Source organism: Hordeum vulgare, chromosome 3H, assembly GCF_904849725.1.
Source record: "Hordeum vulgare subsp. vulgare chromosome 3H, MorexV3_pseudomolecules_assembly, whole genome shotgun sequence".
Classification (NCBI taxonomy): domain Eukaryota; kingdom Viridiplantae; phylum Streptophyta; class Magnoliopsida; order Poales; family Poaceae; genus Hordeum; species Hordeum vulgare.
Genome location: NC_058520.1, coordinates 183,027,678 through 183,042,263, shown reverse-complemented (window position 1 = coordinate 183,042,263; position 14,586 = coordinate 183,027,678). Strand labels below are relative to the sequence as shown.

General features: G+C 48.2%; 1 protein-coding gene across 1 annotated transcript; it reads right to left on the bottom strand.

The window, feature by feature from the left end:
* Positions 1–661: 661 nt before the first annotated feature.
* Positions 662–2,764, bottom strand: LOC123443443 (TLC domain-containing protein 5-like). Its single transcript, XM_045119810.1, has 4 exons — positions 2,294–2,764; positions 1,918–2,178; positions 1,710–1,805; positions 662–1,010 (listed from the first exon to the last, which is right to left on the bottom strand). Exons 1-4 carry the CDS (start codon positions 2,510–2,512, stop codon positions 885–887), a joined length of 702 nt encoding a protein of 233 aa, XP_044975745.1. The 5' UTR covers positions 2,513–2,764; the 3' UTR covers positions 662–884.
* Positions 2,765–14,586: the final 11,822 nt, after the last annotated feature.

Genomic DNA, 14,586 nt, shown 5'->3' with positions numbered 1-14,586 from the left:
TTTTCGAGATGTGATGATATTTGGGGTGGATGATGATGTTGATGATGACGATGGTATGACGAGGCTACTGTACGTGTATGATGTGATAAGAATAATGTATGTTTATTATGATATGATGAAACTACTGTATAGAACATGCACAAATACGTAGAAGGGGAACTAAATTCTTTAAAGCAGGAATATTAGCAGTAGCGCTGGTACTGCTAAGCGTACTTACCAGTAGGGTTGGTAGTAGCGCTACCACCGACGCCACTGATATGGGTAAATCCAAGCTACTAATAGGCTTTTTCTAGTAGTGATGAGATATATGGATGTAGTTCTTTTTGTTTGAGGCATTGCCCGATCACTCCCGCAAGCGCGTACCATATATAACAAACTAATAAGAGTCCAAAAGAACCGTAAACGGTCAACGCAAGTAGCCCTGCAGCTACGCACAACCAGAGAGGGCACATCATGGCGGTCTAAAAAAATGCAGGTGCAATTGACACATTCAAATTATACACCAAAACGGCATTATGGCGTTGTTTTTCCCTGCATTTACTAGGTTGTAACAAGAATAATCCAATCTAGCAAGTATTATAAGCAGTAAGAAGAGAAGTTTGAAATCCTCTATGACAGTCAGGAGGCAAGCAGTAGGATCGGAACTGTTTCTGCACAAGAATGAAATTGAATTGCTACAGCGTATATGTATATGCATCCTTTGTTGAAAAGATGCTTGTCAATGGAACAACAGTAGATATGCTACATGAATGATCCTTTTCTCTTAGCTAGAATCGCGCAAACACAACGTGTTTGTACATACAAACGACCGATCGATCTCATCCCGCCAGAAAGCAAGTAATCTGCTCAAGGTTGCATGCAAGATATGTATATACATGGATCGATCACTTTGCATTGACCTTGGTCGCCGCCGCCGCCGCCGGCCTCTTCTTCCCGAGCTTGTACCTGACCATCCTGAGGATCCTCAAGAACCAGTAGGCGCTTACCAGTTGCAAACCCGCAGCCATCGCCTAGGAATCAGAAAATAATAGGTATAACAGAAAAGGAAATCAGTAAGCATGAATACATACAGAAAAGGGTTGGAAATAGCTGGCGCTTGAAACAGGTATGGCTTTCTTTTTTGGCCAAGAAAATAGAGGTGAAGTTGAGATTTGGGTTCCAAATCGATAGGGAGCGGAACGGCGGAAGATTTGTTATTTGTTTGGTTATTCTGAGCGTATGGCTACAGTTACGTAAAACTTTTACGTAATGTTACTTAACTTTCTTAAATAATCTCTCCCCCTCCTGATTGAGCAATGCTAGACCCATGTAAACTTATGTGAGGATCTTACGTAAAGAATGATGTGAAGGTAATTTATTGTATAAGGATTAGTGGCTAGGGCCCACCCCCGACTGAAATCAGGGGACAGAAAAGATTAGTGAAGGAAGATTACGTAACAACACGTAGTTGTACATAGGTGTAGCATTTTTGCTCCTGATTTCAAACGGGTGGGGCCCTTTTCTAATTAACCCCAATAGAAAGAGGACACCTAAGCATAAACCGAGCAATGCTACACCCTACGTAATCTTTCTTCACTAATCTTTTCTGCCCCCTCATTTCAGTCGGGGGTGGGCCCCAGCCACTAATCTTTATCCAATAAATTACCTTCGCATCATTCTTTACGTAAGATCCTCACGTACGTGGGTCTAGCATTGCTCGGTTACAATACCTTGATGAGGATGGGGTAGTCTGTTGTCAAGGTGACGTAGGTGAGGTACGGTCCACCAACCATCCGTCCCACCGAAAAGGTCGCCGCAAATAGAATCTGCACGTACACGGGGAGAATAGAAACATATAGTTAATTATAGTACAGTTCACAGCGGACGAGAGAAGGAGGGAGGGAGGGAGGGTGGAAGAAGAGGTTGAGGTCTGTGTACGTCGACGAGGAGGTTGAGGTCCGTGTCCTTGATGCCGAGCTCCTTGAGCATCTCCCTGAGGTGCAGCAGCGGGCTGGAGATCTCCGTGATGAACATGCACGCCATCATCTCCGTGCCGCACCTCTGGTAGGCGAGGCCGGCGCCGATGCCGACGATGCTGACCAGGTGGTGCACGGTGTTGTCGAGCCGGACGTCACCGTTGAGATGGCTGCACACGGCGTCGTAGATCATGTACGACAGCGTCACCGCCAGGGACTTCATCTGTTGCTTCCACGGACACACGTACGTACGTACAGTAAGGAGGAAGGAGTCAGTGCATGCACGCGCGTGTATCACGGATCAGCGAGCGCAGCGGCGTGCGGTTGGCGGTGCGTACCTGGCGCGGCGAGGAGGGGGCGTTGAGGGGGCAGACGGGGCAGGACCAGTCCTCCACGGAGAGGCAGGCCATGCAGACGGCAGCGACGGCGTGCATGGTGGAGACGGCGCGGTTGCAGAACTCGTAGGAGCGCTTCGGCATCAGCGCCCGCATCACCAGGAACGCCGTCGACCAAAAGGCCAGCCCGGTCACCACGTAGCTCAGCACGAAGTCCTCCATCGTTTCGATACGTCCCCACCCAGCGCGGAGACCTGACTTGGACGATATAGATAGAGGGACGATCGATTGGCGGAAGGAGGGAACAACAATGATGTCGAGTAATCGGCGACTCGGGTATATAGGGGCAGAGGGAGCGAGGTCACGGAGGCAGCGTGAGTGACAGGTGCGGAGTCGGAGTAGAATACTGTGACGATTGAGCTTTTTTGTTTGGAGGAAGAAGAGGTTTCAATGGGGGCGGTTGGGGACGGATACGGGTCTAACTCCAATCCGCTGGGCATATGTACCTTGTGGGAAATAATTTGATGCGCACTTAAAGCGCCGTCTGATTAATTCGTTCCTGACTCTTCTGTTTGAGCAGAATTCGCTCCTGACTCTGATGATGAGTGGCACTGTAGCACGCGTGGGGGTTTGTGTTCTCCTTCTCCAAGTCCAAACCCAACCAGTTTTGACGTGTTTCCTATCACGGACACAATATTGTTGCATCTACATCCGTACTCCTCAAACATCTCGTATACGTTCGGACATTCGGTATAATTAATGACACACATGTCATAAAATCAGGACAATATGTCCGGACTAACTAACATCCCTCATATGAGACGCCCGGACACGTCATGTCTGATCTATCCCACGCTAGCCCATGTCAACCCATAGATATCCATTCATGTCCGCATCATAGACGAAACCCTATCCATTCCACCCCCAAACTCCGTTTCGGTTATCTCCGACCTTTTTCGGCATGGCGGACACCGGATCCAACTTAGAGATCTCCCAATCCATCAACTCGGATCTCGTCTCATGCATGGAATGTTGAGGAACGTTGCATGGAAAACAAAAAAAAATCATATGCACACGCAATACCAATTATGGTGATGATCATCTACGAGAGGGGAGAACGGATCCACATACCCTTGTAGATCGCTAAGCGAGAAGCGTTAAGAAACGTGGTTGATGAAGTCGAACGTCTTCACGATCTGAATCACAAACGTCCCACAAACTCCGTCCCGATCTAGTACCGAACGGACGGGACCTCCGCGTTCAGCACACGTACAGTCGGTGAAGATCTCCGCCATCTTGATCCAGCAAGAGGGGCGAAGAGGTAGCTGAATTCTCTGGCGCGATGGCGTGGCGGTGATGGTGGTGGAGCTACTCCGGCTGGGCTTCGTCGTGCCGGTCCAATCTAGCTATGGGGGTCCTGAAGTGGTGGAGGGAGAGAGGGCTGCACTCTGGCTTGAGTGCAAAAAGCCTCTCTCACCTCCACTATATATAGGTGGGAGGGAGGAGGCGGCGCCCTAGGCAAAACCCTAGGGTTTCGACCGAGCACGAGGGAGAGGGAGGAGGCGGCGCCCTAGGTAAAACCCTAGGGTTTCGACCGGGCACGAGGGAGAGGGAGGAGTCCTCCTCCAACTCCAATTGGAAGGAGTCCTACTTCCCCAATTCGGTTTGCCTCCTCTCCTTTCCTTTTCTCCTCTGTTCGGCCGACCTAGGCCCTCTTGGGCTGGCCACCAGCCCACTAGGGACAGGTGCGCCACCCTTGGGCCCCTTTTGATCTCCTCCCGGGTAAGTGTCCCCTCCCGGCAGAACTCCGGAGCCCATTCATCACTCCCGGTACTTTTTCGGTAATGCCTGAAAACCTTCCGGAAGGCAAATGGATACTTCCCAAATAGCAATCTTTGTCTCCGGACCATTTCGGAAACCCTCGTGACGTCCGGGATCTCATCCGGGACTCCGAACAACCTTTGGCTACCAACATCAATAATTCAGCTATATCGAAACATCAGCGAACCTTAAGTGTGCATACCCTGTGAGTTCGAGAACTATTAGATGTCACCAAGACACCCTCGGGTCAATATCCAATAGCGGGACCTGGATGCCCATATTGGATCCTACATATTCTATGAAGATCTTATCGGTTGAACCTCTATGTCAAGGATTCAGTTAATCTCGTATATCATTCCCTTTGTCCTTCGGTATGTTACTTGCCCGAGATTCGATCGTCGGTATCTCCATACCTATTTCAATCTCGTTACTGGCAAGTCTCTTTACTCGTTCAGTAATACAAGATCCTGTGACTAACTCTTTAGTCATATTGCTTGCAAGTATTGTTTGTAATGTTGTATTAGAGAGTGGGCCCCGAGATACCTCTCTGTCATACGGATTGACAAATCTCAGTCTTGATCCATGCTAACTCAACGGACACCTTCGGAGATACCTGTAGAACAGCTTTATAGTCACCTAGTAACGTTGCGACGTTTGATACACACAAGGCATTCCTCCGGTGGTAGTGAGTTACATGATCTCATGGTCATAGGAATGTATACTTGACATGCAGAAAACAGTAGCAACAAAATAACACCATCACATGCTACATTTATAGTTTGGGACTTGTCCATCACATCATTCTCCTAATGATGTGATCCTGTTATCAAGTGACAATACTTGTCTATGGCTAGGAAACCTTAACCATCTTTGATCAACGAGCTAGTCAACTAGAGGCTTACTAGGAACAGTATTTTGTCTATGTATCCACACATGTATTTGTGTTTCCATTCAATGCAATTATAGAGGGATAATAAACGATTATCATGAACAAGGAAATATAATAATAAACAATTTATTATTGCCTCTAGGACATATTTCCAACAGTCTCCCACTTGCACTAGAGTCAATAATCTAGTTCACATCACTATGTGATTGTAATGAATCTAACACCCATACAGTTCTGGGTTTGATCATGTTTGCTTGTGAGAGAGGTTTCTAGTCAAGGGGCCTGAACCTTTCATATCTGTGTGTACTTTACAAATCTCTATGTCATCCTGTAGGTGCTGCTACCAACATGCCATTTGGAACTATTCCAAATGAACGCTCCACTATACGAATCCGGTTTACTACTCAAAGTCATCTGGATTAGTGTCATAGCTTGCATCGACGTAACTCTTTACGACGAACTCTTTTATCACCTTCATAATCGAGAAAAATTCCTTAGTCCACTAGTTACTAAGGATAATTATTGACCGTTGTCCAGTAATCCACTCGTGGTTCACTTTCGTACCCCTTGACAAATTCATGGCGAGGCACACATCAGGTGCGGCACACAGCATAGCACACTATAGAGCATACAGTTAATGCATAGGGAACGACCTTCGTCCTTTCTCTTTCTTCTGCGTGGTCGGGATTTGAATCTTCCTCAAATTCATACCTTACAACACAGCCAAGAACTCCTTCTTTGCCGATCTATTTTGAACTCCTTCAAAAACTTGTCAAGGCATGCATTTCATTGAAAGTTTTATCAAGCGTCTTGATCAATCTCTATAGACATTGATGTTCAATGTTCAAGTAGCTCAATCCAGGTTTTCCTTTGAAAAACACTTTTTCAAGCAACCCTGTAAACTTTCCAGAAATTCTACATCATTTCCGATTAACAATATGTCTACCACATATACTCATCAGAAATTCTATAGTGATCCCACTCACTTCCTTGGAAATACAAGTTTCTCATAAACATTGTATAAAGCCAAAAGCTTTGTTCATCTTATCAAAGCGCATAATCCAACTCCGAGATGCTTACTCCAGTCCTTAGAAGGATCGCTGGACCTTGCATACTTGTTAGCATCCTTACGATCAACAAAACCTTCTATTTGTGTCACATACAACCTTTCCTCAAGGAAACCGTCGAGTAAACAATGTTTTGACATCCATCTACAAGATTTCATAGTTGAAAAATGCAGCAACTGCTAACATAATTCCAACAAACTTTTAGCATCACTACGAGTGAGAAAATCTCATCGTTGTCAACTCCTTGAACTTGTCGGAAACCTCTTTGCAACAAGTCGAGCTTTCTTAAATGGTGACATTCACCATCATCACATGTCTTCCTTTTAAAGATCCATCTGTACTCAATAGTCTCACGACTATCAAGTAGTTCTTCCAAAGTCCACACTTTGTTTTCATACATGGATCATCTCTCGGATTGCATGGCCTCCAGCCATTTGTCATAATCCGGGCCCACCATCGCTCATAGCTCATAGGTTCATTGTTGTCGAGCAACATGACCTCCAAGACAGGATTACCGTGCCACTCTCGAGCAGTTTGTATCCTTGTCGGCCTACGAGGTTTGGTAGTAACTTGATACGAAGCTTCATGATCACCATCATTGTCTTCCACTTGAACTCGTGTAGGCGCCACAGGAACAGCTTACTGCGCCCTTCTAGTCTCTGGTTGAAGTGTTGGTTCAACAACCTCATCAAGTTCCACCATCCTCCCACTCAATTCTTTCGAGAGAAACTCTTTCTCGAGAAAGAACCCGTTTTCTAAAACAAACACTTTGCTTTCGGATCTAAGATAGGAGGTAACCCAACTATTTTGGGTATCCTATGTAGATGCATTTATCCGCTTTGGGTTCGATCTTATCTAGTTGAAGCCTTTGGTTATAAGCATCGTAGCCCCAAAATTTTAAGAAACGATAGCTTAGGTTTCTCCAAACCATAGTTCATACGGTGTGATCTCAACGGAACTATGTGGTGCCCTATTTAAAGTGAATGTTGTTGTCTCCAATGCATAACCCCAAAACAATAGTGCTAATTCGATAAGAGACATCATAGTATGCACCATATCTTAATAGGGCGCGGCTACGATGTTCGTACACACCATCACACTATGGTGTTCCAAGTGGCATTAGTTGTGAAAAAAAATTCCACATTGTCTTAAATGTGTACCAAACTCGCAACTCAGATATTCCGCTTTACGATCATATTGTAGACATTTCATCCTCTTGTCACGACGATCTTCAACTTCACTCTGAAATTACTTGAACCTTTCAATAATTCAGACTTGTGTTTCATCGAGTAAATATACTAGTATTTAGTCAAATCATCTATGAAGTAAGAATATAACGATATCCACTGCGTGCCTCAGCACTCATTGGACTGCATACATCAAAATGTATTACTTCCAATAAGTTACTTTCTTGTTCCATCTCACTGGAAAACGAGGCCTTCAGTCATCTTGCCCATGTGGCATGATTTGCATGTCTCAAGTGATTCAAAATCATGTGAGTCCAAATGATCCATATGCATGGAGTTTCTTCATGCGTTTACACCAATAGGCATGGTTCGCATGTCTCAAATGATTCAAAAAAGGTGAGTTCAAAGATCCATCAGTATGGAGCTTCTTCATGTGTTTTACACCAATATGACTGAACCAGCAGTGCCACAAGTAAGTGGTGCTATCATTAATACTTTGTATCTTTTGGCATCAAATATTATGAACATGTGTAATATTATGATCAAGATTCAATAAACCATTCATATTAGGTGCATGACCATTGAAGGTATTATTCAAGTAAACAGAATAACCATTATTCTCTATAAATGAATAGTTGTATTGCAATAAACACAATCATGTTCATTCTCAACTAAAAAATAACATTTAGGTTCAACACTAATCTTGAAAGTAGAGGGAGCATGCGATGGTGATCACATCAACCTTGGAAACACTTCCAACACACATCATCATCTCGCCTTTAGCTAGTCTCTATTTATTTCGTAGTTTTTGTTTCGAATTACTAACACTTAGCAACTGAACCGGTATCGAATACCTCGGTGCTACTAGGAGTAGCAGTAAAGTACACATCAATATCATGTATATCCAATATACTTTTGTGGACTTTTCCAGCTTTCTCATCTACCAAGTAACTAGGGTAGTTCTGCTTCAGCGACCGTTCCCCTCATAATAGAAGTTCTTAGTCTCAGGTTTGGCTTCAACCTTGGATTTATTTACTAGCATGGCAACTGGTTTGCCATTTCATAAAGTATCCCTTTTAACCCTTGCTCTTCTCAAAACTAGTGGTTTTACTAACCATCAACACTTGATGCTCGTACTTGATTTCTACCTTCACGGTGTCAAAGATCGTGAATAGCTCAAGGATCATCATATATATCCCTGATATGTTATGGTTCATCACGAAGCTCTGTAGCTTGGTGGCAGTGACTTTGGAGAAATATGCCAATCACTATCTTATCTGGAAGATCAACTCCCACTCGATTCAAGCGATTGTAGTACCCAGACAATCTAAGCACATGCTCAATGATTGAGCTTCTATCCCTTACTTTGTAGACAAAGAATCTTGTCGGAGGTCTACCTCTCAACACGGGCATGATCCTGAAATACCAATTTCATCTCTTGGAACATCTCATATGTCCCGCGATGTTTGAAACGTCTTCGACGCCTCAATTCTAAGCCGATTAAGCATTATGCACTGAACTATCATGTAGTCATCAAAAACATGTATGTGAGATGTTCACAACATCTATATACGACGCTCGGGGTTTAGAACACCGAGTGGTGCATTAAGGACATAAGCCTTCTTTGCAGCAATGAGGACAATCCTCAGTTAACGAACCTAGTCTGCATAATTGCAACTATCATCTTTCAACTAACTTTTCTCTAAGAACATATCAAAAATAGTAGAGCTAGAGCGCAAGCTACAACATAATTTGCAAAGAAATTTTGACTATGTTCATGATAATGAGTTCAGTTAATCATATTACTTAAGAACTCCCACTCAAATTGACATCCCTCGTTGTGGGTATAAGCCTCACAGTAGATGAGTAGGGTACGAAAGGAATGGGCAGAGCTTTAGCTACGGCGAGGTTGTATGAGTTCAGGCCCCTCTACGGTGGAGGTAATAGCCCTACGTCTCAGTGCTCAGGGAGCTTGTTGTCGAGTGGAATATCGAATACAGTGAATTGCTAACCCCTGCACCAGAGGGGGGAGGGTGGCTTATATAGAGTGCGCTGCCCTCCACAACGGTTCGGTGCACAGGGGTGGAGTAGTGGCGAATAAATGTCTACGTTACAGGTAACGTACGTCCTAAATGCTAATTAAGGCATATGGAAATGTATGACCGTTTCCCTCCAGGGGGGTTACGATGCGCAGAGTGGAATCCAGTCGGTTAGTTTGATAAACTCCGAATGCTGATCTTCGACTGGACGGTCGAGGATCTATTACCGACTGGATGAATGGAACTCCTTAGTTCAGTCGGAACTGACTAAGGGCCTTGTCCCTTGTGAGGGGTAGTCCTTGGGTTGGACCTTTAGGGCAGGCCTATGACCCTACCCTAGGACTATAACCCCATCATTAGTCCCCGAATGGATTGGGGTTGGAACGACGAAGCGATGCTCGAAGTTTGGATCCGACTCAAACGGATGTGACTTTGGCGTTGTTTGCCTCGATCCATTTTATCTTCTCTGATCAATGATCCGAGTGGAAATAGTTGCGAAACAAACTGTCGGAAACCGAGTGCTTCCACGGCATCTTCTGACGTGACCAGTCAACTGACAGCGGCGGATTTTCCGGGATCCTCAAATTTCGGTTACCGCGCGCTCAGCGGGGATGACGCCATCGCGCTCGAGTAGAGCATGACGCCTCGATTCTCGCGCCTTCATCTTCTCTACTTATATCGCCGCGGTTGGTCGGGGGATAAGGTTTCGGGGCCACCCGCCAGTGACACAGTCAGAACCTTACTTAAACCCGAGCGGCGAGGGTTTTCTCATTACGCTCGCTGGACCTCTTGCCCTTTCTTTCTACGCTCCTCTCGCCACCCCATGCGCACCCAAGCTTCCTCCTTTTCCTTCCCCTTCGCGGACCCGCAGCTTCCGCCATGACCAAGGGACAGACCAGCAAGCTGGAGGCGAAGAAGAAGAAGGGGAAGGCGGCGGCTCCTGCTCGGCGGCGGCGGCGAGCGTTGCCGGCGGGGTGGATCCAGGGAGACTTCCTCCCCTCCACGGTGACGGAGGGGGATCTGCTACAACTGGTGGAGCATGGAATGATCGTGCACAAGTCGTGGAGGCTGCCGGCGGAGGATAAGATCGAGCCGGCGCCTCGGGAGGGGGAGCGCGTCCTGCTGCTCAGCCACGTATATCGAGGTTTCTCTCTGCCCCCGCATCCTTTCTTCAAAGGCATCATGAACCACTTCAGGGCGCAGCTTCACCACTTTCCCCCGAATGCTATAGCTCATCTCTCTGCTTTCATAGTCCTGTGCGAGTGCTTCTCGGCTGTCCCCCCATTGGGGGCTGTTCAAACATATTTTCTCTGCTAGATCCCAAACTATCAAACGACTCCACTAGTCGGATGATAAGACACACCTTCTCCAGCTCTGCGGAGGCTTAGGTTTCCAGAAGAAGAGTAGGAGTAGTTATCCTGCCCTTCAGCTGATGGAGTCGGTTAGGAACTGGCAGTCGACGTGGTTCTACTGCCAGGACGTTGCCTGCCCGAATGCCACAACAGGGTTGCCTCCCTTTAGCCTAGATCGACCCGCTCCGCCTAAGCAGCTTGCGCTCACGAAGGCGGAGAAGGTCGACATCCAGCCTCTGGTCGACGCACTCGCAGACATCGTCAGAAGGGGGGGGGTCACCGGCATAGATTTGCTGGAGATTTTCCTCGGTCGGCGCATACAACCACTGCAAGCTCGCGACCACGCCATGTGGCACTACACGGGGCCCGAAGACTCCACTCGGACCAACGTCTTGGGCGTGACCGAGGAGACGGTGGCGTCGTGGGTGCTCTAGATCACAGGCGCCTGCGAGAACCCCAGAGGGTCTCGGCGAGTGAGGGCTTTCTACGCGGACAATCCTCCTCCGAACCAGGTGAGTACCATTTGTCGAGTGCACGTATCTGTCTTAGTTTTATTGTTTTCTTGAATCTCTGCCTGGCGTCTGATGTCACCAACCGTATTCTATGCAGAAGTGGACCGACTGGTTTTTCCCTGTCTCGAACGGGAACCAGGCCGAGGAGGAGGAGGAGGGCAGCCAGGAGGGCAGCGTGGAGAGTGTCGAGTACGTCTCCGACAGCGGGGAAACGGTGGAAGAGTCTAGTAAGGAGGAGGAGGAAGACGAAGAGCAGGATTCGCCGCCCCCGCTGCCGGAGCACCGAACCAAGCGCCGACATGAACCTGCAGTTCCTTCGGCCCCTCCGGCATCCTTGAGTGCTCCGCCCACTGTTCCCGTGGTCTCGAGTGCTCGGAGCACCAAGAGGACCAGGGACGTTGCTGTTGAGCCTGCGGGTCAGCCTTCCAAGGTGGCTAAACCGAGCGGATCTAAACCTCGGAAGGCTTTGCCGCGGATGAGGGTCACTGTACCCGTCACCTCAACGTAAGTGCATTGTTCCTCTTCTGATATTCGCTTGAACTCCTGTTTGATGGTCGAATGAATTTCACTCGACAGGGTTTCCACCTCTGCCACCTCTCCGGCGCGCCAGGAGGATGATCCCACGGACGCGGACAACGTCGTCTCGTCCCAGCCAGGTGCGTTGTAGCGATTCCGAAAGTTTTATATTATCGCATCGCGAATTCTGTCTTCGGTCTTGCCCCTTTCTTTTCCTGAGATCTCGCACCGTTCGGTCTGGTAGGGGAGATTTATGTGGATGAGGGTGACCAGGGAGACCTGAGCAAGCTGCGGAGCCTGTTCTTGAGGCTGTCCCGCCAGTTACTGCTCTCGCCGCGGACGTGCCGCCGACTGTGGAGGCGCTGGTGGCTGTTGAACCGACTGGAGCGGGCCTTGGGATGCCCAAGGAGCTTCCAACGATGCCAGGCCCGTGAAATGTCGGGTTCAACGTCCAGCGCCTCCCGGAGGATCAGGTGGGAGCGGCCAAGGGGTCCATGGTGCAGGCGGAGCTGATGGCGGGAGAAGCCAAGAAGGCGTACGACTCCATCGCATCCTTGTACCAGAGGAGCTTGGAGCTGCGGGACGATATCCGAGTAAGTGGGATAGTAAGTATTTACTTTTCTCTTGTAACCCACTGGGTGTGCTCGGATACCGTATGATGTTTGTAATGGGTTCACTCTGAGTGAACCCAGTGGGTGTAGTCCCCGAGACTTCTGTCGAGTGCTTGCACCGGCAGTTGTCTTTACGCATATTGTCTTTGCCTTGGTCAGATCCGTAAATAATATGGTCGACTGCTAACAGTTGGGGCGCTCAGAGTGCACCTACTGTAAGAGTCCCCGAGAGTAATTTTACTCAGGTCGGGTAGTATTAGCCTTGTGGGCGTAGGTGTTGTCATGTATCTCAATAGGGCGGGCCTGTTTGAGTTTCATGCCAGTGGGGTCACTCTCAGTGAACCCACTGGGTGTAGTCCCCGAGACCGCTGTCGGCTGCTTGCGTCGGTAGGGGTCTGAAGAACTTAGACTTTGTAGTGTTGGATTTGTCTGATCGTCTCTTGTTGCTGGCTGGCAGAAAACTTGTGAGATGGGGGCAGCATACGAGACTCTTACGGTGGAGAAGGTTCAGTTTGCCGGTGAGCTGGATGCGGCACTGATTGCAATGGCTGGTATGAAGGAGGTTCTGGTGGAGCGAGAGAAGTCGTTGCAGCAGGCTCGTGAAGCGAACAAGGCACTGACTGCTGAAGTTGAGAATATGGGGAAACAAAGGTCCGCACAGATGGGACAAATGGTTGTGCTGAACAAACGATGTATAGCGCAGGAGAAATACGTCAGTGACTGGGCTCGGCAGATGATGACACGTCTGGGTGGTAAGTCCTGTTTGTCCGAGTGCTTGTGGTACGTGCGTTACACTCGGCACTGACTGTTTGGTTGTCCTGTGTTTGCAGATTTTTGCATGGACGCTGAAGCTGACGTGGAGCGGTCGATTCGCGAGAACACTCCACTCGGCGAGGACGCCAATCGAGATCTGCTCGCAGCGCACATTCTCGTGGGCAAAGTTGGTCCTTTCATCGGTCGACTGAGAGAAGTCGCCGGCCGGATCGACAAGGAGCTTTGGCCGGAAGATGAGTCGCGGCATGAGATGGAAAACTTGATGACTCGACTGGAGGAGGTCCCGAACCGGGTACAGTCATGGAAGAAATCTGCGGCTCGCTGTGGTGCAGACGTTGCTCTGTCCCTGGTCCGAGTGCATTGCAAGGAGGTGCGCGAGGAGAAGCTGAAAGCGTTGAAGGTCGCCAACACGAAGAAACTTCGGTTCGAAGACTTCATGGAAACATTCCTTGAGAGTGCCACCCACATCGCCGACGGGATCGGCCTGGACACATTCGTGGAGCCCTCCAGTCCTGGCGCCAATCCGGACGACGCGTAAGAAAACTTTTACCTCGGTATGCTGAGTGTTGGTTGTAAGAAACCTTGGCCACTTATGTTGGCCGTCACATTCTTGGTTCGGTGCGGGTAAGCTTGATCCGCACCGAGTGAACCATCTTTAGGTGAACTTCGAGTTTGAATCAAATCGTTTGCTCTTCTGTTGCAATTTTGGCTCGATTTTTGTTTGGCGTTTCTTGGTGAAGCCAATGGCAAGCATGCGGAGCATCTAATTGGCAGTTTCCTTGACATCTGAGTCCCCGAGTGCGACGTTTTGTGCACACTCGGAGGAAGTTAGTACTTAGGCGATTCTGGATCGCATCTAAGTCCCCGAGTGCGACGTTTAGTGCACACTCGGAGGAAGTTAGTACTTAGGCGATTCTGGATCGTAGCTAAGTCCTCGAGTGCGACGTTTAGTGCACACTCGGAGGAAGTTAGTACTTATGCGATTCTGGATCGCAGCTAAGTCCCCGAGTGCGACGTTTAGTGCACACTCGGAGAAAGTTAGTACTTAGGCGATTCTGGATCGCAGCTAAGTCCTCGAGTGTGACGTTTAGTGCACACTCGGAGGAAGTTAGTACTTAGGCGATTCTGGATCGCAGCTAAGTCCCCGAGTGCGACGTTTAGTGCACACTCGGAGAAGATTAGAACTTAGGCGATTCTGGATCGCAGCTAAGTTTTTTTTTTGATACCGGAGTCTGTGACCACGGAAGAATTCTGAATCTGCAAAAGCTCAATCTGCTTTATATTATTTCGTCAATACTTGCTTTTTACATCGCTTCAGTCGACGGTCATGTGTAGAAGCGCTTCAGGAGATCTCTGTTCCATGCTCGCGGCTCGTCTGTCTCCCTGTCGATGTTGTAGAGTCTGTATACTCCGTTGTTCAGCACCTTGGAGATGATGAAGGGTCCTTCCCAGGCAGGAGCCAGCTTGTGAGGTCTTTGCTGATCTACTCGTAGCACCAGGTCGCCTGCTTGGAACGTGCGACTCCTGA

Coding starts and splice junctions, on each gene's coding strand:
- LOC123443443 (XM_045119810.1), bottom strand. CDS start 2,512: ATGGAGGACTTCGTGCTGAGCTACGTGGTGACCGGGCTGGCCTTTTGG. Junction 2,179..2,293: donor CCCCCTCCTCGCCGCGCCAG/GTACGCACCGCC, acceptor TGGAAGCAACAG/ATGAAGTCCCTGGCGGTGAC. Junction 1,806..1,917: donor ACCTCAACCTCCTCGTCGAC/GTACACAGACCT, acceptor GTGTACGTGCAG/ATTCTATTTGCGGCGACCTT.